This window comes from Haliotis cracherodii, unplaced genomic scaffold (genome assembly GCF_022045235.1).
Source record: "Haliotis cracherodii isolate W230 unplaced genomic scaffold, xgHalCrac1.p SCAF_8, whole genome shotgun sequence".
NCBI classification, from domain to species: domain Eukaryota; kingdom Metazoa; phylum Mollusca; class Gastropoda; order Lepetellida; family Haliotidae; genus Haliotis; species Haliotis cracherodii.
Genome location: NW_027266341.1, coordinates 26,247,635 through 26,272,323, shown reverse-complemented (window position 1 = coordinate 26,272,323; position 24,689 = coordinate 26,247,635). Strand labels below are relative to the sequence as shown.

The following is a 24,689-nucleotide window of genomic DNA, read 5'->3' as shown; positions in this document are numbered from 1 at the left end:
TCTTGTGATGAGGGAAAAGGAGATATTTTCATGGTTTTCATGAGATATTTCATACATGAGTGAAAATATCTCCATTTCCCCCTTCACTCAATAAGAGAAATATGATATTTCGACACATGAAATATCATCAACATAAAGCCATGAACTCCACCATCTTGATGTTCATCTGAACTAAGCCCGAAAGGAGGTCAAGAGATCTGTGAGATATGATTGTCGTAACTACTATAAGTTAACATGTTAAGTAATCATCTCATGTGTGCCAAATTACATGACTCTAACAATACCAAATAGACACACATAACTTTGGATCTGCACAATACACATGTTTACAAAATAATTGTACAATATGTGAACATCTTCAAACTTAAAGAGGGACCTTATGTGAGACTTTGTGTGACTAGGCCAATCCTCAATGTTGTCTTCTTGTATCGTCTACAATGCACTTTAGCATTGTAAAACACCTTAAGGGCCCAGTTATAGTGGATGGCAAACTTTCATCTCTTCTTTATAATGTATACAAATATAATGTTAAGATGAAAGTAGAAAACATATTTACAAGACAATGATCATTCCAGAACAAATATACAGGCATATTTTTTCATAAACAAGTTTGATTCTTGTTTAATTCCTGCTATATGACAGTGACCCGAAAATAATCAGGTCTGGACCAGATAATCTGCATAAATACTAAACTCAAATGATTTGAACAAAAATATAATGAAATCATGAGGAGACACATCCATGTAGAAATTCAGCTCCCTTCGTCTGGTCATTTCAGGGAGTGAGTGAGAATGGTTTTAGGCTGCTTTTAGCAATATTCCAGCAATATCGCAGCAGGGGACACCAGAAATAGGCTTCACACATTGTACCCATGTCGGGAATCGAACCCGGGTCTTCGGCAGCAAACGCATTAACCACTAGGCTACCCGACCGCCTTTAATTTCAGAGAAGATTAGAAAGGCAATTATTCATTTTGGGAGAACATACAATATGGTAAATACAAACCAAAATCTAAAATATTGCAAATAATGGAAGATTTATGTTGAGACCCATACGAACTACACATGTACCAACTTTCATAACATTTTGAGCAGAATAGACTAAGTAATGGCCATAAATCACTAAACAGGATGTCATCATTTAAGTTTCATCTTCATTGGTCCAGTGGTTTCAGAGGAGAAGATGATGGCTGGATGATGGACAAATAAGCCTGCTTGGCATTATCAGGTGAGCTAAAATGCCTCCAATAGTAACCCTATTACCAACTACCTGTGGAGATTCAAATACCGTTCGGTACCATGAGAAACTAACTCCAGATGAGTTGTCCGATATTGGACACCTCACAAGGCGATGGGTGAAGCGCTATTTATTCCAAAGATGTTCCAAATCTTTCTTAGGCACCGGAACGGCCACAGCTAAGAAAATTCCAGTTGGATTAATGGTAACTTGCAGTTTTTCTTTCGCTGAAAATATTCCAAGAGGTTTCCCATCAAAAGCTTCAGTGACATTGTAAGCATAGACACCACTGAAGTCAAATCTGGTTTCTCCAAATGTCAGTGTCATTTTTGTTGGTGTTCCCTTGGTGTCTCCATTGAGCACTGCCAGGGCGTAGGATTTCTTCTGTAAGGGCTTTGTCCACACTTCAACTTTTCCAAGCTGGAGAATAAAGGAAATTGTTTAATCCTCGGGGTTGAAATATGGATGTGGGATGAAAATTAATATTTTTTTTCAGTGAAATATACAGTAAACCCTTGTCCTTCAAGGTCCCGAAGAACATTGCTTTTACAGCAATATTCATGCTGTATTATAGCAACTGTAAAGACTTGGTCGGCTTACTAGTGGTTGATATCATGAATAAGATAATGAGTGAGTGAGTGAGTTTGATTTTATGCCGCTTTTAGCAATATTCCAGCAATATCACGGCGGGGGACACCAGAAATGGGCTTCACACATTGTACCCATGTCGGGAATCGAACTCGGGTCATGGCGTGATGAGCAAATGCTACCCGACCTTCCCCGTAAGATAATCAGCCTAGTGATCTGATCACTCAGTCACCAGTTTAGTGAGCTTTTAGGACAGATCTGAGTTACCAGTAGGGCTGGCTAATTATTGTCAATGGGAAAAAATATTAACGATTATCGATATGAAACTGTTGATAATAACTCAAATAAACTATTGTGATGAAATAAAGTTTACACTTACCAAAACAGATTTGTCATTGTTAAAAATGTTAACTGTCGAAGACGGAAAGCAACTGTTTTCGTTATATCTCAAATGTCCACAAAGTAATCCCTGCATAAATGTGTCAGTGCTCACCAGTGCTCTGTTGATTTCTTTCGGGACTTTCTTGCATATTTGCTTTAAATCCCTTCTCCAATATTTATTGATAACTGATCGATATTTAGTTAGTGATTATTGATCTCTATGATCTACATCGATAGCCAGCCCTTGGTTCCAGGGACCTATTCTGTCCAAGCCTACACATGGTAGCTAAAGCATGTGATTAAAAAAAATCAAAAAAAATCAACACAACAGGTATAGTGACAAATTGTGGCAAATGGGATGAATCGGCAATTGTTTGTGTCTCTGAAACACTTTCTATCTATGTAAGGGGGCAACTTAACTTTCCCCAAAAAATTAACCTGATAAGTAACTTATTTTTGGAGAAACTTATTATATTTTGAGCACGATTCCCTGTTGAACTGCAGGACTATCAAATATTTCGGGGAAAAAGGGGTACACACTACCTAAGTTGAGGAGTGTATGTTGTGTCTGTAATCTGGAGAGTTTGGAATGTGTGTTGTGTCTGTAGTATGTTGTGTCTGTAATCTGGAGAGTTTGGAGTGTGTGTTGTGTCTGTAATCTGGAGAGTTTGGAATGTGTGTTGTGTCTGTAGTGTGTTGTGTCTGTAATCTGGAGAGTTTGGAGTGTGTGTTGTGTCTGTAGTATGTTGTGTCTGTAATCTGGAGAGTTTGGAGTGTGTGTTGTGTCTGTAATCTGGAGAGTTTGGAATGTGTGTTGTGTCTGTAGTATGTTGTGTCTGTAATCTGGAGAGTTTGGAGTGTGTGTTGTGTCTGTATTCTGGAGAGTTTGGAGTGTGTGTTGTGTCTGTAGTGTGTTGTGTCTGGTGTGAGTAGTGTCTGCAGTGTGTATAGTTTGGAAGTGTCTGTAGTCATTGTAGTGTGTTTTTTGGCAGTAGTGTGTGTTGTGTGTGTTGTCTCTGCTGTGTCTGACCTGATATAACCTGCTGCCCTGGACACCAAGGGGATCCTGGTTGATGGCGATGACACGCTTGTTGAGCAGCAGGTCTCGGGACTCTGGTTTGATGGTGCGCAGGTCGACTGACATGAAGAGGGGGGAAGCCATGATGGCCCACATCCCCATCTGAACCCTTTGTTGTTCCCAGCTCAGGCCAAAGTCACCGATAATCAGCTGGAAAGAGAACAACATCAGACCAAGGTTTTTTTTGTTATACAGTTGAACCTTGCCTAAACTTTGCAAAAAATGAAAACAAAAAACAACTAAATACCAAACTTTTAAAATTCTTTTGCTTCATTCTCAAAATGGTGACCTGTGCTAAAACTAATTTTTATGTTGTTGATTGAAAGACGGTGCTGACTGGAGAGGGCGTAAAATATTTACATCAACTCAATAGGAACTCAGCAATGCTCTTACTGAAGAGTGGAACATGAGACGACGGTGCCAGGCTGTTATTGAATCAATTCGGATTACATATGAGCTACAATAAATTTGACAATGAATTTGTTTTCGTGATGTTTTTACACTTTTGGTCAGATAGTGTGATCTTAACGGGTGACCTGTCTGATTCTGGGTCACATGTTGTTTGTTGATATTGTGTGGCCGGGTTTTTGTTAATTAAATATGTCTTCATGTAATATTGTCTTTGGCTATTTGTACTGATTTACACATTTTCGACGTATTACCTTTTAAAGTGATGATCCTTAACAAACTCTGAGTAGAATAGTTCTTATCATCACCAGACCAGGTTTCAATTCTCTACATGAGTACAATGTGTGAAGCCCATTTCTGGTGCCCCCGCCGTGATATTGTTGGAATATTGCTAAAACCATACTAAAACCACACTCACTCACTCTCAGAAATTGCACCTGAGTGAGTGAGTGAGTGAGTTGCTGTTAACCGTATTCCGGTTGTATCATGGCATGTCAGCTAAAGAGAGGAAATGCCGGTCTCAGTGGTCTCATACTTTGAAGAAATGCATGAACATGAGTATAGACCTAGAAATATAATTGCGGCGAACTGAAATTCCAACAGACAATCATAAGTTTCCGGTATGACCAGGGATGCAGCTCTGCACAGCGAATTGTGGCCTTAGACGACTGGGCCCCCCATGCCCACAAATCTGTCAGATAACCAAATTTGACTGGCAAGTCATACAGCAGAGAAGTCACTCAGTTATCAAGGTAAAAGCAATATTTTACCTGATCAGGATCATTCCAATTGCCCGGGCCTGCAACAGCAGCGAAGTTATCCGGGTTTTTGCCGTAGTACTGAATGATCCCATAGATGCTGGCCCAGGAATCCTCTACATCCGCATAGTTCCTCCACATGTTGCAGCTCTTGGCGATCAGTTTGTAGTCCGTCTACATGCAGAGAAGAATGTATAATCTACATACATACATAGCACAACACAATGTAAATCTGTCTGCTTTCTAACCATTAGCTAGAAATAAATTGCCTCCATCAGCCATTCAACATGTTCAAAACAATCCAGCTAACAAGATTTCTATAATCCTATAGTGAACCTGTGTATGCCAGCCAACAGACACCCCCATCCTACACCACTATACCTTGGTGCCAGAACCTGTGTAAGCTGGCCAGCTGACACGCCCATCCTACACCACTATACCTTGGTGCCAGAACCTGTGTAAGCCGGCCAACTGACACCCCCATCCTACACCAGTGTACCTTGGTGCCAGAACCTGTGTAAGCCGGCAAGCTGACCCCCAAATCCTACACCACTATACCTTGGCACCAGAACCTGTGTATGCAAGCCAACTGACATCCCCATCCTACACCACTATACCTTGGTGCCAGAACCTGTGTAAGCCGGCCAACTGACATCCCCATCCTACACCACTATACCTTGGTGCCAGAACCTGTGTAAGCCGGCCAACTGACACCCCCATCCTACACCAGTGTACCTTGGTGCCAGAACCTGTGTAAGCTGGCAAGCTGACCCCCAAATCCTACACCACTATACCTTGGCACCAGAACCTGTGTATGCAAGCCAACTGACACCCCCATCCTACACCACTATACCTTGGTGCCAGAACCTGTGTAAGCCGGCCAACTGACACCCCCATCCTACACCACTATACCTTGGTGCCAGAACCTGTGTAAGCCGGCCAACTGACACCCCCATCCTACACCAGTGTACCTTGGTGACAGAACCAGTGTATGCAAGCCAACTGACACCCCCATCCTAGACCACTCTACCCTGGTGCCAGAACCTGTGTATGCCAGCCAACTGACACCCCCATCCTACACCACTCTACCTTGGCGCCAGATCCTGTATGCTGTCCAAGTGACCCCCCACCCAAACCACTATACCTTGGCGCCAGAGTCTGTATGCTGGCCAGCTGACCCCCAAATCCTAAACCACTCTACCTTGGCGCCAGATCCTGTGCATGCTGGCCAACTGACCCCCAAATCCTACACCACTATACCTTGGCGCCAGAACCTGTGTATGCCGGCCAGCTGACCCCCGAATCCTACACCACTATACCTTGGTGCCAGAACCTGTGTAAGCCGGCCAGCTGACCCCCAAATCCTACACCACTATACCTTGGCGCCAGAACCTGTGTATGCCGGCCAGCTGACCCCCGAATCCTACACCACTATACCTTGGTGCCAGAACCTGTGTAAGCCGGCCAGCTGACCCCCAAATCCTACACCACTCTACCTTGGCGCCAGAGTCTGTATGCTGGCCAAATGACCCCCCATCCTACACCACTATACCTTGGCGCCAGAACCTGTGTAAGCCGGCCAGCTGACCCCCAAATCCTTAACCACTCTACCTTGGCGCCAGATCCTGTGTATGCTGGCCAACTGACCCCCAAATCCTACACCACTATACCTTGGCGCCAGAACCTGTGTAAGCCGGCCAGCTGACCCCCGAATCCTACACCACTATACCTTGGTGCCAGAACCTGTGTAAGCCGGCCAGCTGACCCCCCAAACCTACACCACTCTACCTTGGCGCCGGATCCTGTGTATGCTGGCCAACTGATCCCCAAATCCTACACCACTATACCTTGGCGCCAGATCCTGTGTAGGCCGGCCAGCTGCATGAGTACAAGATTGGTCGGCCTGTCTTGTTCAAGAAGAATCCCATGGTTGGATAACCTGAAAAACGTCATTGATGAAACAATGTCTGTAGATTCCAGGTAAATCTTGGCTGACTGGATTTTAACGAAACAGACTTTCAAAAAACATGTTTAGCTTATTCTTAGAGACAGATACATTGGTGGTACAAAGAGTGCAATTGTTTTTTGCAATTGTGTCACAAAGTGACTTGCAAAAGGCCAATGTGTGAGTGAAGTTTTCACACCACCGCCGCCCTAACTATGTTTAACAACCTTAACCTCTAGGCCATCCTATCTCACCAAAGAGTTATCCTTCCTTGCCAAATCTTTGTCACCATGATTGTGAACAAGTTTGACTTAGTTTTCAGCTTACTTAGAAAAAAAGGGAAAAAACACTCTGGTGACCTGACTATTTTGAAAATATACTGAAAAACATTTTTCGCCTGGTCTGAAGGTCCAGTGACTATAAAACCCAAAATATTACAGCAAAGAGATGAACATCCAAGTAGATCTATAATAACACTCATAGCAGCATATTTATTTACAAAGATATATACCCTGGTAGTCTATATTTCAATTAGGCTGACATGACTGATTTCACAAAATTCACAGCCCATGAAATAACATGGAATCTGTCATGTGTATCAAATATTGCAGCACACACATCTTGTCCCTGTCAAAAACATGGATATTACTAGGATTCCAAACATTGTACCCTTGCCTTGCAAATTGGAAAAAACAAACATAATTTTGTTCAAAATTGGGATGTTCTAAATTCCTTTTTTCTTAAACTCAGAGGTATTTTAAACACTGGATTCGATGCAATGATGGGAAACTCATCATAAAATCCTCTCCCTCTTCTTAGTCCTGTCATATCGTTCATTTAATAAATCTATCACTTTTCAGTCATAAAATACATATTTCATTTCAACTTATATGTTTTTAATAGATTTAAAATTATGAACTATTTCCTGCAATGTTATTGAAAAAAATTAGTCTGGGACACATGCTTTGAAAACGAGTCCATGTCGAAGTGCAATATAAAAAAAATCATAAATGAATTAAACAAAGTAATACTACGAACTACGAACATACTCCTGGCGTGGTTACTGTAGTATTATTGAAGTTCAGAGCATTCTATCGATACCAAACAACGAATGAATCTTCAAACATGTTTTTTATACATAGCTTCAAAAACGGAGGTATTTCCCAGTATTTTCTCAAGTCACTGAGCGGAAGCCACTTATATCGGGAAATATTTGATGATAGATCATACTTAAAATACTTTTTATCATCGTTTTTGGATTACTTAACAATGAAAATAAAAACGAAATAAGCTAGTGAATAGCTCTATTATGAAATCTTAGAAATGCAATTATTTTCGCTTCATGGTGCTTTTTTAAATTTGGACGTTATGAACGTGTTAGTGCATTTTTTTTATTATCAAAAGCAAATTCAATAAAGTTTTAAATGAATTATTTAAATAATTTCATAATAATTTCAATGACTTTCATACATGTATTTATAAACAGTAGGATTAGACCTTTCAAATGGTGTATGACATGTAATAGCAAAGATCACAGATTCTCTGGAAACTCATTGTGATAGCAGTAAAAGCTTCTGGTTGTGTTCTGTAATTTATATTGCAAGAGTAGGTCTCCCAGCTTCAGCTAAAAAGTTTGTGCCTACAGTTTTTCCACTGGGCCTACAGTTTTTCCACTGGGCCTACAGTTTTTCCACTGGGCCAACAGTTTTTCCACTGGGCCTACAGTTTTTCCACTGGGCCTACAGTTTTTCCACTGGGCCAACAGTTTTTCCACTGGGCCTACAGTTTTTCCACTGGGCCTACAGTTTTTCCACTGGGCCAACAGTTTTTCCACTGGGCCTACAGTTTTTCCAATGGGCCTACAGTTTTTCCAATGGGCCTACAGTTTTTGAAAGTGCCGGCCCTTAAGGCTTTCAGTTTACTCTGCTGAGTTTCAGACAGTGTTCTACACCTACCAACGCTCATATCAGTCTTGTCAGCATTGCAACCATCAAGCTTCAACATGTCGACACCCCAGTCGGCAAATGTCTGGGCATCGTCTGACAAAAAGAACTCGCTGCCGGGGTAGCCACCACACGTCCGTGTTCCGAAGTCTTCATAGATCCCCAACAATAGACTTTTGTTATGCATCTACAACAGACGTGTATAACATGTAGCGGGTCACCATCCACATAACACAAGAGGCATCACAGCATACCATATTCCCGAGGCAAGAGCGTCCACTAGCCTTTTTATCAAAATCTTGTTTCCACCCTTGCCACATCAAGTCCACTTTCCTGTGTTAAATATGATTGGACTATTGCACATATCGATAGTCAAATCATTAGAGAACATTTCACATGATCAACATCCACAATTGGTACACCTTCGTATGAAAGTGATTTAGATGATATGTCTTTTTCATCATTTAAACCACCCGACGACTGCCAATGTTTTAGTTATCTGATCGACTAGGTCGTCCCCTATGGTAGTCGCCATCTTCGAGAAGCTATATGAGATAAGAACAGTGATCTCATTGGATATCGCATTTTCATTAGAAGGGGCACAACATGTGATCTACGTGACTGTGTGCGACATACGCTTTGGTTGGAAAGCGCACGTAAAATCTCCAACTCAAGTAAGTAAGTAAGATCTACATTAGGTGGCGCCAGGATCGAGCCAAGAAAAGTGTCTTTGATATACGCTAGTGGACATGCTTGCCTCGGGAAAATGTACAGTATACATCCAAGCTTTGTTACCTATTGTCTTGAGTGTTTTACAAAACACTCATGGTTTAAGTGATACATAAATGTGAGCAAATGCATCCTTTATGAAATTGATAAGTTAATCTTTCTTTGGAAAAGTCCCAGTCTGTTAAAAATACCAACATACTTATAATCATGATGACTAATTATTAAGCAATAATGAGCATTCTGATAAAATACAATGTTTTTATACTTACCTGATACTACACCTAAAGCACTGTGTAGCGTCAGGTAAGGTCAAACATGAGCATTTCTGATTAAATGCAATGTTTTTATACTTACCTGACGCTACACAGTGCTACAGTAGCGTCAGATAAGGTAAAATGTGACTTTTGAGACGCTAAAGCTTGACATTTCATGTAGTAAGGCTGAACTCTCCTGTCTCTAAATTAGAACCCATCGGGCGGTCAGGTAGCCTAGTGGTTAAAGCGTTTGCTCACCACGCCGAAGACCCTGGTTCGGTTCCTGACATGGGTACAATGTGTGAAGCCCATTTCTGGTGTCCCCTGCCATGATATTGCTGGAATATTGCTAAAGGCGGCGTCAAATCAAACTCAGTTAGAACCCATCAAATAAAACACAGGTAAAGATCCTGTACACTCAAACAAAATAGCATGGTTCACATTCGACAATCTGTCTGTTTTTATGACAAAGATTTATTATTGATAACAGCTTCTTTATTTATACATACACAAACGTTAACGTCTGTTGAAGTGGCAAAAAGAAGCCCTGAAACGTTGTCCCTGATTACTGCCAACTTCTAAATGCTTTTAAAAGTCTGTATTCAAACATAATATACTGGTAAATACTTTGTCGAAGATATCAAAGGTGAACCAGCAGGTTTCATTTTAGCTATTGAGACGTTTTTCTTCTAACTCAAATATTATATGATGTCAATATAACAGTTACGTTTAAGTACACAATGTCTACATCGTTACCACTAAGACATCCGTCTTTTTGTTTGTTGTTTAATGCTACACGCAGCAATATTCCAGCTGTAGGATGGTGGCTTGTAAATAATTGAGTCAGAACCAGACAATCCAGTGATTGATGTTATGAGCAAAATTCTGGCCCATCCATCTTCCAGAGGCAAGGGCGTTAACTGGCTATAAAAGTCCAGTTTCCACCCTTGCTGAACTAGGCTGGAATTTTGTGGCTCAATCATAGCGCCACCAGTGGCTTTTACGAGTTATGTCCCTTCTATGTCCCTCCTATTGACCAATCAGATTCCACCTCTCACATCTCTTGGATTTGCTTTAAAAAAATGGCAGCGCCCAGTAAATACGATCTGATCGATAATCAACATATCATATTGTAATGAAACAGGGCTTACTTCGAGAAGTGAATCAAATCAATTAAGCACCTTTAATAAATACATGAAAACATTTGGAAAATGTCTGTCGATGCCCGGTTGATGGTAAACATGTTTTGCAAATCCTGCAGTCGACCGAATTCTGCACATTGAAATCCATACTGTTTACAAACTGGATGTTAAGTTCGTTATGCGATTTTGATTGGACTATGCATAGACTCGTTAGTCTAGCCAAAATGTAACTCCAGAATTCCAGCCTACTTTGGCAAGGGTGGAAACTGGACTTTTATAGTCAGTTAATGCCCTTGCCTCAGGAAGATGGCGTCATCGGGGTAAGTTGGCATACTATCATCCAAGTCACCGAGCCTGACCGACCAATCCATTGAGTCACTTCTGATGACTAGCAAGGTTGTCGGGGATCTGTTCTTACCAGGTATTCCACAGGTTCCAAGCATAGGCACTTCTTATGACTAGCAATGGGGTGATGGGGTCATATTCTAGCCTGGGTGGACAAAGACAGTGGACATTGTGTCTCTTTAATTTACAACTAAAGAAAATATCTTTAGTTAGAGACAAATATATCAGTCTAATATATGGTTGCGATTGTATGGCAGTGCTTCCCACGTACTGTGCAACGCCTCCTGCGTTCAAATGTTTATCCCATGGAAGTGAGAGATAGATCATAATTTTGATGGAATCAGTCGTACGGGCCGTAACTGTCGTTTGGAATACACCGTTTTAACGTTTTCGAGGTTGCTGATTAGAAAACACATTCCGACTGTCACTTTCATGATCTGGTAAGTGATGCTTTGATTGGTTGGATGAAAGGTCGTTCTGACATGACCCATAATGGGATGTCCTCATATCTTTGTTTAGTGATAACGAGAACAAAGATCTGATTTTAATGAGATTTGTTATACACTTTTCCCAAGTCACTAGAATGGCATATTCAAAGACATTTTTTATCTGTATCTCTATTTATATTTACAAAAATTTATCTTCTCATACAAGCTGCCATATTCTTACATCAAGGTGGACATTGAGTGGTGATTCAATGTTAGCATAGTTCCCAACAACATACACTGGCTATGAGCTGGTCATGACTTCTCATAATTTCAAACACTGGATTGTCTGGTCCAGACTTGATTATTTACAGACCGCTGTCATACAGCCGTAATTAATGCTGAGTGCGGCGTTAAACAACAAACACTCACTGACTGTATTTGCAATATTCATTGTCACCCTGATTCTACCTCTACTTACATAATCTGCCAGGAATTTCATCCCTCTGGGGAAACGTTCTGGGTCTGCCTGCAGTTTACCATTAGCATCTCTCTGCTTGGCCATCCAGCAGTCATCAATGGACACGTAGCGGTATCCCGCATCACGGTAACCGTCTGCAGCCATGCGGTCAGCAGTGTCCATCAACAGCTTCTCTCTGCAGATAACATCAACAGTGGCCGTTACATTTAATCTGTTTGGTGAGTTAGATAAAAAGTACAATTCATACATTAATTCTTGCAATAACACATAGTGGGTGAGTGAGCATGGTTTTACACCGCTTCAAGCAATATTCCAGCAACATCAAGGATTTATGCTCAGAGGCCGATATTCAGCCTCAAGTCTGCAGCAAATGTCATTATAAATTCCCCAATCTGAATTAAGAATTTCCCAATTCATGTTAATATATATTATAAATAACTAATTTTATGACTTTGTGGAGATAATTTGTATTTCACTAATAACAGGACCAATAAAAACATAGAGCTTTAATTCTTAGTTTTATATTATTGAATTGAATGCAATTACAAATCAGTTAGGGTGGCCTCTTGCCGGCACGGCAATTCAATTCCCATAACTCTGTGTAGAAATTCAGTTTTGCCTGATTTCACATATTTTCCCCCTTTTTGTTATAAAAAAAGTATTAACTTGCATGAAGAAAGACACAAATAGTAACATACATTCATTATGTTTGTATTAATGTACTTTTGAAAAAAAAATAACAGTAATCTTGACTTAGAGAGGGAAAATGTTAAAAAAAATGATGCAAAACAGTAGGGTCATTTCAATTGGCAACTGCAAACTTCATTTGATGAATTTTGTAATAAAACTTATATCATTAGAATCGCAAATGCTTAAGGAATACTATAACGCACCGTAACGCGATGATTTTCGCCAACTTCCATGCGTAACGCGGTGGCGAAAAAATATCAAAAGCAGGAGAAATGTGTTGGAATTGGTGGGCAAGCCATTCGCGCGCGTTCAAGGGAGATAACCGAGTGCGGCTTATTTACCATCAGCTGCCAAGAAGAAGAAGCGGCAATAAAATATACAACTCTAAGTACATCGTCATTATTAAGAGTAATACAATGTTGCCTTCAAACAAAAAGACATTGGAGAGAGAATGAGGAAATTCTCAAAAGCTTTGACTGTCTCAGGTACCCAAGAAATGACATTTCGTTACATTTTGAGGGCTCTTTTACCGGATGTGCAGACAACTTGAGAGTTCTTCGACCGGATCAGCTGACTACTTGTGCCTAATGTCAGGTCTCATCGTATGGTCAACGCAAGTTACACCATGTGAATTAATTATGGTAATTCCTACAAACACAATCGTGATCTTTGCTGTAACGCACAGGAAATGTTACGTAATGACCATGTCGGGCAGGTGTTCTGTTTATGTAATAAACTTGTCAGTGTCACCAAGTTGTTTTTACAGTGATTTATGGCACCTCGTTAATAAAATCAAAGCCAGCATTTCCTCGAGCCCACGAATTTTGCAAGAGAATTTTTAGTTGTTTAGTTGTTTATGTTTATATTGTTTATGGCATTTTCTTGATTTCATGAATATTGTATGACAATTTTGATAACATGAGAATCGCAAATGCTTACGGAACACTGTAACGCGGTGGCGAAAAAAAAGGAGAAATGTGTTGGAATTGAGACAGCAAATTTCAATATATTACAACCATGATAACGCGGTTGGTTTCCGTGGATATCGCCTGACAAATATGTATGTGGGATTTTATTAGCGATTTTAATTGTGACAGCATTTATATGTGTGTGTGATGGCGATACTCACCTCAATGTTCCCTTCCGCCACTTTATTATGTGGCGATACGGTACGGAATAATTCGAGCATGCGAAAGACGTTCGTGTGATGTTAGTCATGTCGGTCGGCATTTGTCACCTCGAGTTATCGGCACGGACACGATGTTTAATGCCAGAATATATACATGAGAAATCTTTGTCACATGTGGTAACCAACCACGATATGTCCACGAAGTTCCATATTTTAAACATCCGCGCGATTTCCATCTGAAGTACGGTCAGAATATAACAATTCAGTAAAAACGATAAGCATTGTTGTAATCAGACCAACCATGATCCGGCAAAAAGCTTTATTCCGGCGCATGGGTGACCTGGCATTACACCTAATTTGCATATCATGTGACACAACATTTCGTAAACAAACGCGCTTATTCTGAAATTAGAAATGCAAGCCTTTCTGTGCGCTTTACATATTATTTGGCATAATTATTTAGACTGTATTGCTACTGGCTATAAATTATCGCCAACTCCCCGTTGTCGCACGGGATATCATTTTAATTTTGCTCGTTTTCATTAGAAGAGAGAAATATTTATCCGAAAATGATAAACAAAACACTAGTGAGGAAATATTTTTTTTAAAAACCCACAATAATCGCCAAGCTCGAATACAGTTTTATCAAAGACATGCGGGCTAACGCGACTAATTCACTCAAACATTAAAAAAACCCACAATGACGCACTTCCGTTCTGGCATTGCTTTCTATCGGTCAGTCATTTCTTTCTCAAAATACAATTCTGGAACCTATTTGAGCTGTACATAGCATGGGTATATATCGAAATCCATAGTACATAAGATAAGCATGTAGAGATCGAATTTGGGGAACATTGGTTTGTCAGATTGCAGACGACAAATTGGTAATGTCACTTGTATAACTGAAGCGCATGCGTGATCACGTGGCACGTGGCACGCGAAAGTTCTAACAGAGATCAACTGAATCTTATTTCACGAATTGAAATCACGGAGTGACAGAAATTAAACAACAAATGGCGATAACTGGTCGGTGACCAGTAGCTCTATCATGTCTACAATGAGGTCATGGCACGACGCAAAAGTGATCTGTGCCGTGTATGTATTGAAATGTTCTGTAATGAGCATGTCGGGCAGGTGGTTCTGTTTATGTAATAAACTTATCAGAAGTTGTTATACAGGGATTTATGGCATTTCCTTGAATCCACAAATTTGATAACATTAGAATCGGAAATGCTTACGGAACAGTTTTTTAACTATTTTCGCCAACTTCCATGTGTAACGCGGTGGCGAAAAACATTTAAAAAGCAGGAGAAATGTGTTGGAATTGTGACAGCAGATTTCAATATTTTTAAACATGATAATCATGATGGTTTCCAAGGATACCGCCTGACGAATATGTATGTGTTGTTTTATCATACATATAAATCGAAAACAACAGTCGTCAAAAACGGAGATTACAAGAAAAAATGGCATACATTTTCAGAAAAGATCAAAAGCAGGAGAAATATGTTGGAAATTGGGGGACATGTGGTATAATATTAGCGATTTTGATTGTGACAGCATATATGTGTGTGTGATGGCGATGTTTACCTCAATGTTCCGTATCGACACTGCATTATGCAAATGCTTACACAAATGAACACACGGTTGTTTTCGACTATTTTCGTCAACCTCCATGCGTAACGCGGTGGTGAAAAAAGATCAAAAGCAGGGAAAATGTGTTGGGATTTGGGGGGCATGTGGAATTTTAATAGCAATCAAAATAATTGTGACAGCAGATTCAAATATTTAGAACCACGATATCGCGGTTGATTTCCATGCGTAAAGCATTACCAATATGGATCTGGGGTTATATTATATATGAAACTGCCGCCACACAAATAAAATCGATAGTAAAATCCCGACTGTCCTCATTGGATAAGTCGAAGTGAAACGGCGATTACCTTGATTACATCCATGACTTACGCCGTGGCGAAAAAAGATAAAAAACCCAGGAGAAATGTGTTGGAATTGATGTGCATGTGGATTCAAGCAATTGAGATACTATGACATGCCAGTAACCCATGCTTGCCGTAAAAGGTGACCATGCTTGTAAAAGGCGACCAACGGGATCGGGTGGCCAGGCTCGCTGACTTGGTTGATGCATGTCATCGATCCCAATTGCGTGGATCGATGCTCATGATATTAATCACTGGGTTGTCTGGTCCAGACTCGACTATTTTACAGACCGCCGTCATATAGCTAGAATATTGCTGGGTGCGGCGTGAAACAACAAACAAACAAACGATGACATGCATCAACAAAGTCAGCGACCCGGACTTGGTTGATGTATGTCATCAATCCCAATTGCGTTGATCGATGCTCAATATGTCAATCACAGGACTGTCTGGTCCAGACTCGATTATTTACAGACCGCCGTCATATAGCTGGAATATTGCTGAATGCGGTATTTAATATATGTTGTGTTGGAGGGAGCGTTATTTACATGAGCCAGTTTGGCCTGTTATCAAATCTCAGATGAATAAAATATGATTAACCCTTATTACATGTTGCGGGGTGTCTTATTTCATACAAAACCAATGTTCTTAAACACATCACCTTGGGTGAAACAGATTTATTTCCTTGTTTTTAGCGTCGATTTCATAATGCTTGCATGCGTATGGGATAACATAAGATTGTTATTTGATATTGTTAATATGCTGTGGGGCATTTGATATTTACAGTCCACATGCCCACGGTGATTTTCTAATATATATTTCATATGCATACAGTACTTCTAGAAATAATGCAAATTCCTCAATCGGCATACACATCTGCCATACACAGGAAACTCTGTATATTTAATTATCCACTGTGATTGGCAGTTATACAGTCATCCCCCGCGATAACGCGGGTCTCGGGGCCCATGGACGACGCCCGTGTTATTCCAATTTATGGAATGTAGGTCGGGTGATAGTTGAACTAAAGAGGAGTCAAATACATGTACTGTATATGCACACTTGAGGACGTATGTGCATAAATGAGTAAGATCGATCTTTTGTAGAAGTTTTGATGTTCCGTTATTGTTAACTACTTTGACTGTTGGGCCCATTTGAATGCAAATATGGTAAGATATACATGAATGAAATAATCTTTTGGGCTTGAAATTTCATAACTTCGCCACAGATGGGTGTCCCGTCATGTCGGGATAGCGTAACTCACGCAAACAGTGCATTGTCCAGTGTCTGGTCGTACCCCGTCTTTTCCTGCTTCATGCCAAGGCCTCCGATTCTGTCTTTAGCCTGTGAATCTCTTTCTCTCTTGATCAACGCTGACTTCTCCGCAATGCTTGTCGTCTGCTTTTCAATGATGCCATGATGAATTGGTACAGAAAAAACTGGGAACTGGACTTTTATATACCCAGTATGATTTCAGCACTCACTTCTTCTCACTTTTAATGTAGTTTCAGATTAGTTTTAACTCTTACATACGCGACAGCTTGATGTTCAAAACTAGTCACAGCAAAGATTGATTTGTTAAATTGATGAAGATGGAAGTCGGATCATAATTAGGTCCAGATACGGAAAACCTACGTCGTGTGTTTTAAACAAATAAAAATAACAGGTGTTCATTGTTTTTTGGATATTATTGTATTAGGTAATCCCTGTGCTATCACCAAATACGCGTAATCAAATGGGAAACAGCATGAATTTTATGGGAGCCAGTGATCACCCTGCGGTCAACTGGGATGACGCAATACAGCACGTGACTTCTCCATAAATGAACTTACCCATCCACGTTAAAATATGTCGCCTCTTGTTTTGTTTACATTGACAAACAGGGGGATAACTGCACATTCCATCAGCAACTAATATATATACAAAGCCAATTAGACCGTGCACGCGTTGGCACAATATCCCGTAATTAATGCCAAAATATTCTTCATTTCAGAAGGTACTTCATATATGAGAGAATCACGATTTCTTTCCGTGGTATGATAGTTGATGACACCACGAATTAGCCAAAGTACTATGTATCGACATCACAGGCGCGGCGTTTTGCGAGAATGCAACGATTACTTGAATCGGAATTCGCTCGATCGTTCATCCGTCCAGTCACTGGCGAAGAATTGTGAAAGTGTAAGAGAATCGAAGCGAAGCGAAAATTAACGTATTGATGTCAATATCGAAATATTTTCTATATGATTGTATATGAACACATTTAACATTAATAATATACCAAGAATTGCCCAATAACATATGGAATTGATAACGGGGTAAAATATTTTAAAACAAATTATTATCTAAAAATATTATGCTATTTTAATATAATACATTTTTATGCTGCTGTCACCCATCTTGAGTGCCTCATGTTTCAGTTAATTTAATATGTTTTATGTACATAAACATGTACAAATACATGGACATATCAATAAGAGGTCTGATTTACTCCTAAACGTTCATCCAGTAATGAATGCGTCAAATTAACAGTCACAACAATAACGCGTCAGGCTGTACTTTACAATGACACAACCTTACGAGTTTCTTTCTCAACAAGTAAGGGTTAGTTTCTGGGATATGCATTAAGGCACTTATATCAACTTTTTACAGACGTGCACGTCTCGAATTCCTTGAATTGGCTGTATGGCAACGTGAACCCGGGAATGATTTTAATTGTTTGACAATCGACCGTGCAGCAATATACATCTACAATATACTTCACCGCTGTTTAGACCCGTTAATTCGACAGCCTCGCACTCCCGACATCGACACACCATATTTGCAACGAACTGCTGAAATCACTTTTTAATTAGCCTCGTTAATCCGACACAGTGATCAACGTACTCCGTGGTCATCTGCCCGCGAGTACACAGACAAGTGTTTTGATGCGAGACGAGTCGGCGAGTAGCTGCATATTTCAACGTCTGCAGAGATAAACTTGCTTAACAATAAACAATTACGGCTTTAAATAAACAAAACAGGATTTATCAAATGCCTCGATTACCTCAATCTCATTAAACTCATATGCAAATTCTCGCAACCGCTGTGGACATTACAGGTCACGTCAGAACGACCTTCCGCGAAGTTTCACCGACCAATGAAATTACTAACAGGAAGTCGACATAAGCCACTAAGAAAGCAGCTTTCTAAGCATTTGCGGCACTAGTTTCAAATTGGCGACTTGCATTCCCAACTATGCCTTATAAAGAATTTTAAGTCAGACAAACAGTCCGTATCAGTAGTTTTTGAAAAAGTATTCCGCTAACATAGTAACATAACAATATGATTATTTCCTTTTTTAGTACAACGTGTTTGAATTGTTATCGAACGTGTAGTTGTCCGATTTTCGATCACGAACGTTAATACTACCTAATTTCGTTTATCCGACATAATTATATGCAACCAATAATGACGGATTAACAGGACTTGACTGTACGATGAACACATCCGACCTTAGGAGGACGTTTCACAGTGAAATATGCCCCGGTCACATTCCCACAACAAGAAAAAAAAATATCAACATAGTGTGTGTCAAATTGTCGATTCTTCTTCTCATTGTTAACATAGCGAACCACATCGCGGTTGTTTGTTACACTACTACAACTAACTTGTGATTGTCATGTTTTAACATATTATTGGCAGCTGCTGTAGAAAATACCCATGTCCTTAAGTATACATACAACGGTTCAAAATTACAAAACGTGTCTATTTTTCCGTTCTGGCCGACGTAATGTTAATTCATTGGACCTTCAAAACCTGTGTAGCATCGTTATCGTAACATTTAAATGACAACAAAATAAGTATACAGTATTATTAATATCAATATCTTCGTGAAGATCCGGGTTAGCATGGTTAGAATTGGTCTTCAGCAACCAATACTAACGGGATCGGATGGTCAAGCTCGCTGCATAGATTGATGCATGTCATCGTATGCTCGTGAATTCACTGGATTGTCTGGTTCAGACTTGATTATTTACAGTCCGCAGTCACCCAGCTGTGCGGTGTTAAACAACCCCACAAAGAAACAAGTCACCTCGCCGTAATGAAGTACGGGAGTCAATTATTGTCGGTTAACCGCAGTGCATTTTTTAATTCCAATAAATAACGGTAGAAACGATGAAACATACACGTAAACACGCGCGCACAGTGAATATCACAGGCAACATTGTGTGTAGAAAACATACTGTCCACGTGTTTTCAGAATTTGAAAAACCAAGTTGGCCAATGGAATTTATGCCCGGGTAAAAATATTTGCATAAAGCGAATTCCGACCTGTCGACAACGGACAAGTACGTAAACCATCTGTCTAGTCATTGAAAAAGATCATGTTTTCTTCCCCATTTATATTTATGTTTGATGTTATTATTCTTGCATTTGCTATAGTGTAAATTATAGCTAATGCAACATATTGTTGCCATAACACGCGCAATTGAACTTGCTACAAACACCCGCCTGAAACACGTGGTGCTCTTTGTGATGCTGATGTATCCCATAATTATTATTGTAAGTGCTCACCAATAAATGGAGCTGTTGATGACATCTGAACATGATTTCAGAATGAACATGTATATTTGGTGGGACTAAATATTTCATAAAGCAAAGAAACAAGACAACAGGCGTACGGATTTCTTCCGTTGACTTTTATTTCTAACATCCTCAAATAAACGATCAAAAAGATATGCCTTAACTGTTCCATGACGTGGATGAAATAACTAATCAGCTGCTACCGTATTTTCTTGAGTATAGTGAGAAATATTTGTCCAAAAAACACAGCTGTGTAGAAGAGGGTGCGCACTGTACACGAAATAATGAGTTTTTATAATTTTTTTCCCCATGGAAAGATATTGCCGTGAGCACGTAACACCGGATATACCATGTCAACAAATCCATACTGAAGTACGAAAATTAATCATGTAATAACACTGTCTGGCTATAAAAAGTGTTGTTTTTTTGTATATCTGGACTTATGCATGTAACTTATTTCATTAATTTGATTCAAAATTCCTTTTAATATTGTTTTAATTAATTTCGGCGAAATCGCGTGTGAAGCGAGCGGAAGATCGCGCAACTCACCTTTATTAACAGCAACCACGGTCAGATTACCGCTATTGACGCCTTGAAACGAACATTAATTCACAGAGAATGGATACATATATCATAAATGCCATACTTTGACTCGTTAAAAGTCATATTTGTTAAGTTTGACGATTCTATGTCAACACGTAGTTCTCGCGATCACGTGCGCGAGAGCCTTGACGGTGACTGGTCAGACTGGTTCCATGTGAAAAAGAATTACCCGGCAATAGCGATCAGCTGCTTCGCTAAGGGATATTATTATTTAAAATATGTTTAGTAAAAGCCGCAACTAAATTAACAAGATATTGGGATATATTATTCCTGATAAAAAATAGTTTCAGATACAATTTTTGCCGATCCTTGCATTAAAATACTGTAAAGTTTTATATCATTGGGTGTGTCTTGACCGAATCACCGGTAGATTCCAAGAATACGTGTGTACAGCTGATTGCTGTGTCCGGCTTAGTTTACGAGAAAATACACAAGGTAATCTTAATCCCTGGATGTAAAACAACGCCTGGCAGAACACAAAATCCAATTTAAACGGTAAATAAACATGTCTGGTGATTTTTTATCTCAAATTTCGAATTTGTACTGACCAAGTTTTTCATCACCCGTACGTTTACCGGAATTCGCTGAAGGGGTAGATCTACGGTGTAATTTTTTTCTGCACTTAGCATTCGATTTTTCCCCCAAAAATACTGAATGCCCTAGAGGGGGGTGCGCACCATACTCAAGAAAATACGGGTAATTGATATAGGAAATACCCACACACATTGTGTGAACTCTCAACATCAACTGAATGTCATATTAAATCGTAGACCATTCATTGTGTGCTATGATGAATAGATAAACCACTAAACTCGTGAAGTTCACGTAATAATTTTCAAACAATCCTGATAGTGCAACACGTCAATTTTAAATCACACACATCCAAGTACACACACGTCTTTCCATGTATTGACATTCACCCGCTAACCGCACAGGCCGCGGACAGCTAAACGAGCCACCTGGTGGTAATGAAGGCCGGGAATCAACCAAGCACTAACGGTGAAGTGACACCAATACACAGGATATTCAAAGTCCTTTTACACGCGCTTCATTGACTTTGCCCACGCACGCGAAAAACCGGGTCCTGCAGTAGAAATTGAAAATCCACATCCCAAAGAGGCCACCCTGACTGCAAATTACAATGTTTAAACATCTCTAAATTTAAGAAAATAATTTGTTTTCCCCAATTTGCCTGCCTGGGGCACTAAATTTAGAATCCACATTAAATCCCTGAATGTCATGGCAGGGACAGCAGAAATGGTCTTCACACTTTATACCCACACAACACATAGGTTCACTTGAAGTAGCAAGTATTATGTAGCTACATAAAGAAAGGTTGAGAGTAACAAACAGTATCTCACAGTAACGCATTGCGTATCATTTCCACTTCATATGCTTTGCTGCATTTCAGAGTGAGTGAGAGACTTTTGTTTAACGCTCCTTTGAACAGTATTCCAGTTATATCACCGCATGTAAGCTTAATGTTGGAGGAAAGACCGAAGTGATGCAGGTCTCAGACGTTTACCACTTTGGTTAAAACCACGAGCACATAACTGTGGCGACCCGGGATTTATTAGGATTTCTGGCAGACCCGTGAAGACCCGGGTTAGAATTTGTCTTCAGCAACCCATGCTTATCATAAGAAGCAACTAACGGGATCGGGTGGTCAGGCTTGCTGACTTGGTTGATGCATGTCATCGTATCCCAATTGCGTGGATTGATGCTGATGATCTGATTTTAATGAGATTGCCTCTATTCATGTGTTTCACTACAACCTGAATGATTTTATGCCTTCCTCCAACATAAAGCCATGATATTATGAAGGCAATACTTGAAGCAGTATTAAACCTAACCACAGATCAACATCTGTGGCCCAATTCTCATCATCAGTGAACTTACCCTATACAGTTATCCGGGTCGTTCTTGCAGTCAATGTTACATCGGAACCTCTCCCAGTCCATCCAGCCCATGGGTGGTGTCCGAGCAAGGCCATTGTCCAGACTGTTGATGACCGGGAGCAGCATACAGCTGACCAGCCATATCAGAGTACTTGCGTCAAACATGTCTTCCTAGAAAGTATCGATAGTGATCATGATTACATGGGTTGAGTAAACTATCTTCGATTATGCAATGTAATACTGTAAATCTTTAAATTAACGCGGGCATGAAACAAATGCGAAAAAAGATTGTGGTCTTTGTTCGCATTTATGAAACTTCGCATTTATGTCTCCAAAATGACTATCAACAATAAAACGACCTCACTGCACACTTTGGATAGCATAAAAACCAACTTGAATGTCAACAAAAAAACAAGGCGCAGCAGTCGTAACAAGTATATCCATGTCATTCAAAGAATAGGAATTACAGAATAGCTACCCGGTGAGTCATCAGTGCTGGGGTCAAGAGTTCTACCCACTCGTGTCAAACTAGGCCACACCAGCAGTCCAGACAGACACCACCCACCCACAAATTTGTCAAAGGCCGACACGACCCAATGCACACCGATAGGCTTCATCACACTCCTCAGATCTACAGCATTTGTCTTGTCACCTTTTGTTTGTTGACACCTTCTCTGCATTACCAATCAGTGAACTGTTGTTGGTTCAATTATTTTATTGCCTTTGAACTTCCTTCATGCCAGTGAACAGAGTAAACATATAAACTGTGTGTTGTTTTTAGGAAAACACTGTTTATAGTTTTTACGGAAGTGCTCTACTCAGCGCTAACAAGTGGTGCTATTTGCTTTTTGATTGGATTAAGGTAGGATATGTATCATTCCACTGAGGATGGGGTGGGTGGAGTTGCATTGATACTGAGTTGCATTTTTGGCTCAGGGTCTCGTATTAATTTGGTGATGCATTAACTTCCAGATTTATAGTATCTCTCAATTCTACTCTGATAAATACCATGGACCTATTTGACACCAAAGCTGCATTTCAGTAGTCGTCAACATTGTAGCATATTAGCAGTGCTAAGTTTGGGGTAGCCTCCCACATGACCAGAAACCTCTGTGGGGGTGTGAGGCTGATATTGTTTATTCATAATATCATGGTATAAATGTCAACCTGAAGCAATGACATTAACATCTTCCCGAGACAAGAGAGTTAACTGACTTTAAAAGTCCAGTTTCCACCCTTGACGAACTAAGCTGTAATTCCTGGGCTCGATAATAGCCCCACCAGTGGCTGTTAGAGTTATGTCCCTTCTATGCCTCGCCTATGGACTAATCAGATCAAATCAAGTGAGCACCTTCATTAAAAACATGAAAAGATTTGGAAAATATCTGTTGACGAGTTGGTGGTGCAAATGATTTGCAAATCCTGCAAACGACTGTAATCTGCAAGACCGTTTACGAACTGGATTTCGATTTTGTTGCGCGATTGTGATTGGACTATGCATAGACTTGTTAGTCCAACCAAAGGGGTAGGGGTAGATCATTCGTTTGGGTTGGAAATTTTGGAAACAGGAATAAAATTGTCATAAAATGTCATGCAGCTGTAAATGAGCGGAGGCAGGCTAAAACCTCACCTCTGCAAAATGTCACCAATTCCTCTGGCGAAAACGTCACCGCATTTTGTGAAAACGGCTACTATTTGTTAGGCGAAACCAGCATCTCAAATACAGTTTCAGCTTGACATTGAGTTAATTTGACTAAAGGTACATAAAACTTCAAAGCATGTTATGTTTTCACACTAGGTTTAGCTGCCTCCCATTCAGTGTCGGAGAGTAATTTGGAGTAGGGGCTAATTTCTAATAATGTAAACTTGTTTGTGACCATGTGAGTTTATTTTAATTTGTTTCAGTACCAAGGTGAAAAAAGAAGGAAGGTGCCGTTTTCGCCAGGCAATTAGAAGCCGACTCTGGTTCAGCTGGGAGACATCACTGCAATGATGATCATGATATGAACGATGAGTGATATGTGATATCTATGCCACGTCAGACGTTGTCGCCTTTAGTTGACTGTGGGTGATTATGAACTGAAGAAGATAAATAAACAAACCTACCAAATCACGCCTCTTCGACCGTACGTAGTTTGGTCACATGATTTTTC

General features: G+C 40.1%; 1 protein-coding gene across 1 annotated transcript; it reads right to left on the bottom strand.

Annotated features, from left to right (window-relative positions):
* Window positions 1–930: 930 nt before the first annotated feature.
* Window positions 931–24,689, bottom strand: LOC139449560 (alpha-N-acetylgalactosaminidase-like). Its single transcript, XM_071231012.1, has 8 exons — window positions 24,643–24,689; window positions 22,538–22,707; window positions 11,714–11,888; window positions 8,350–8,524; window positions 6,297–6,388; window positions 4,462–4,623; window positions 3,236–3,433; window positions 931–1,656 (listed from the first exon to the last, which is right to left on the bottom strand). Exons 2-8 carry the CDS (start codon window positions 22,699–22,701, stop codon window positions 1,363–1,365), a joined length of 1,260 nt encoding a protein of 419 aa, XP_071087113.1. The 5' UTR covers window positions 22,702–22,707; window positions 24,643–24,689; the 3' UTR covers window positions 931–1,362.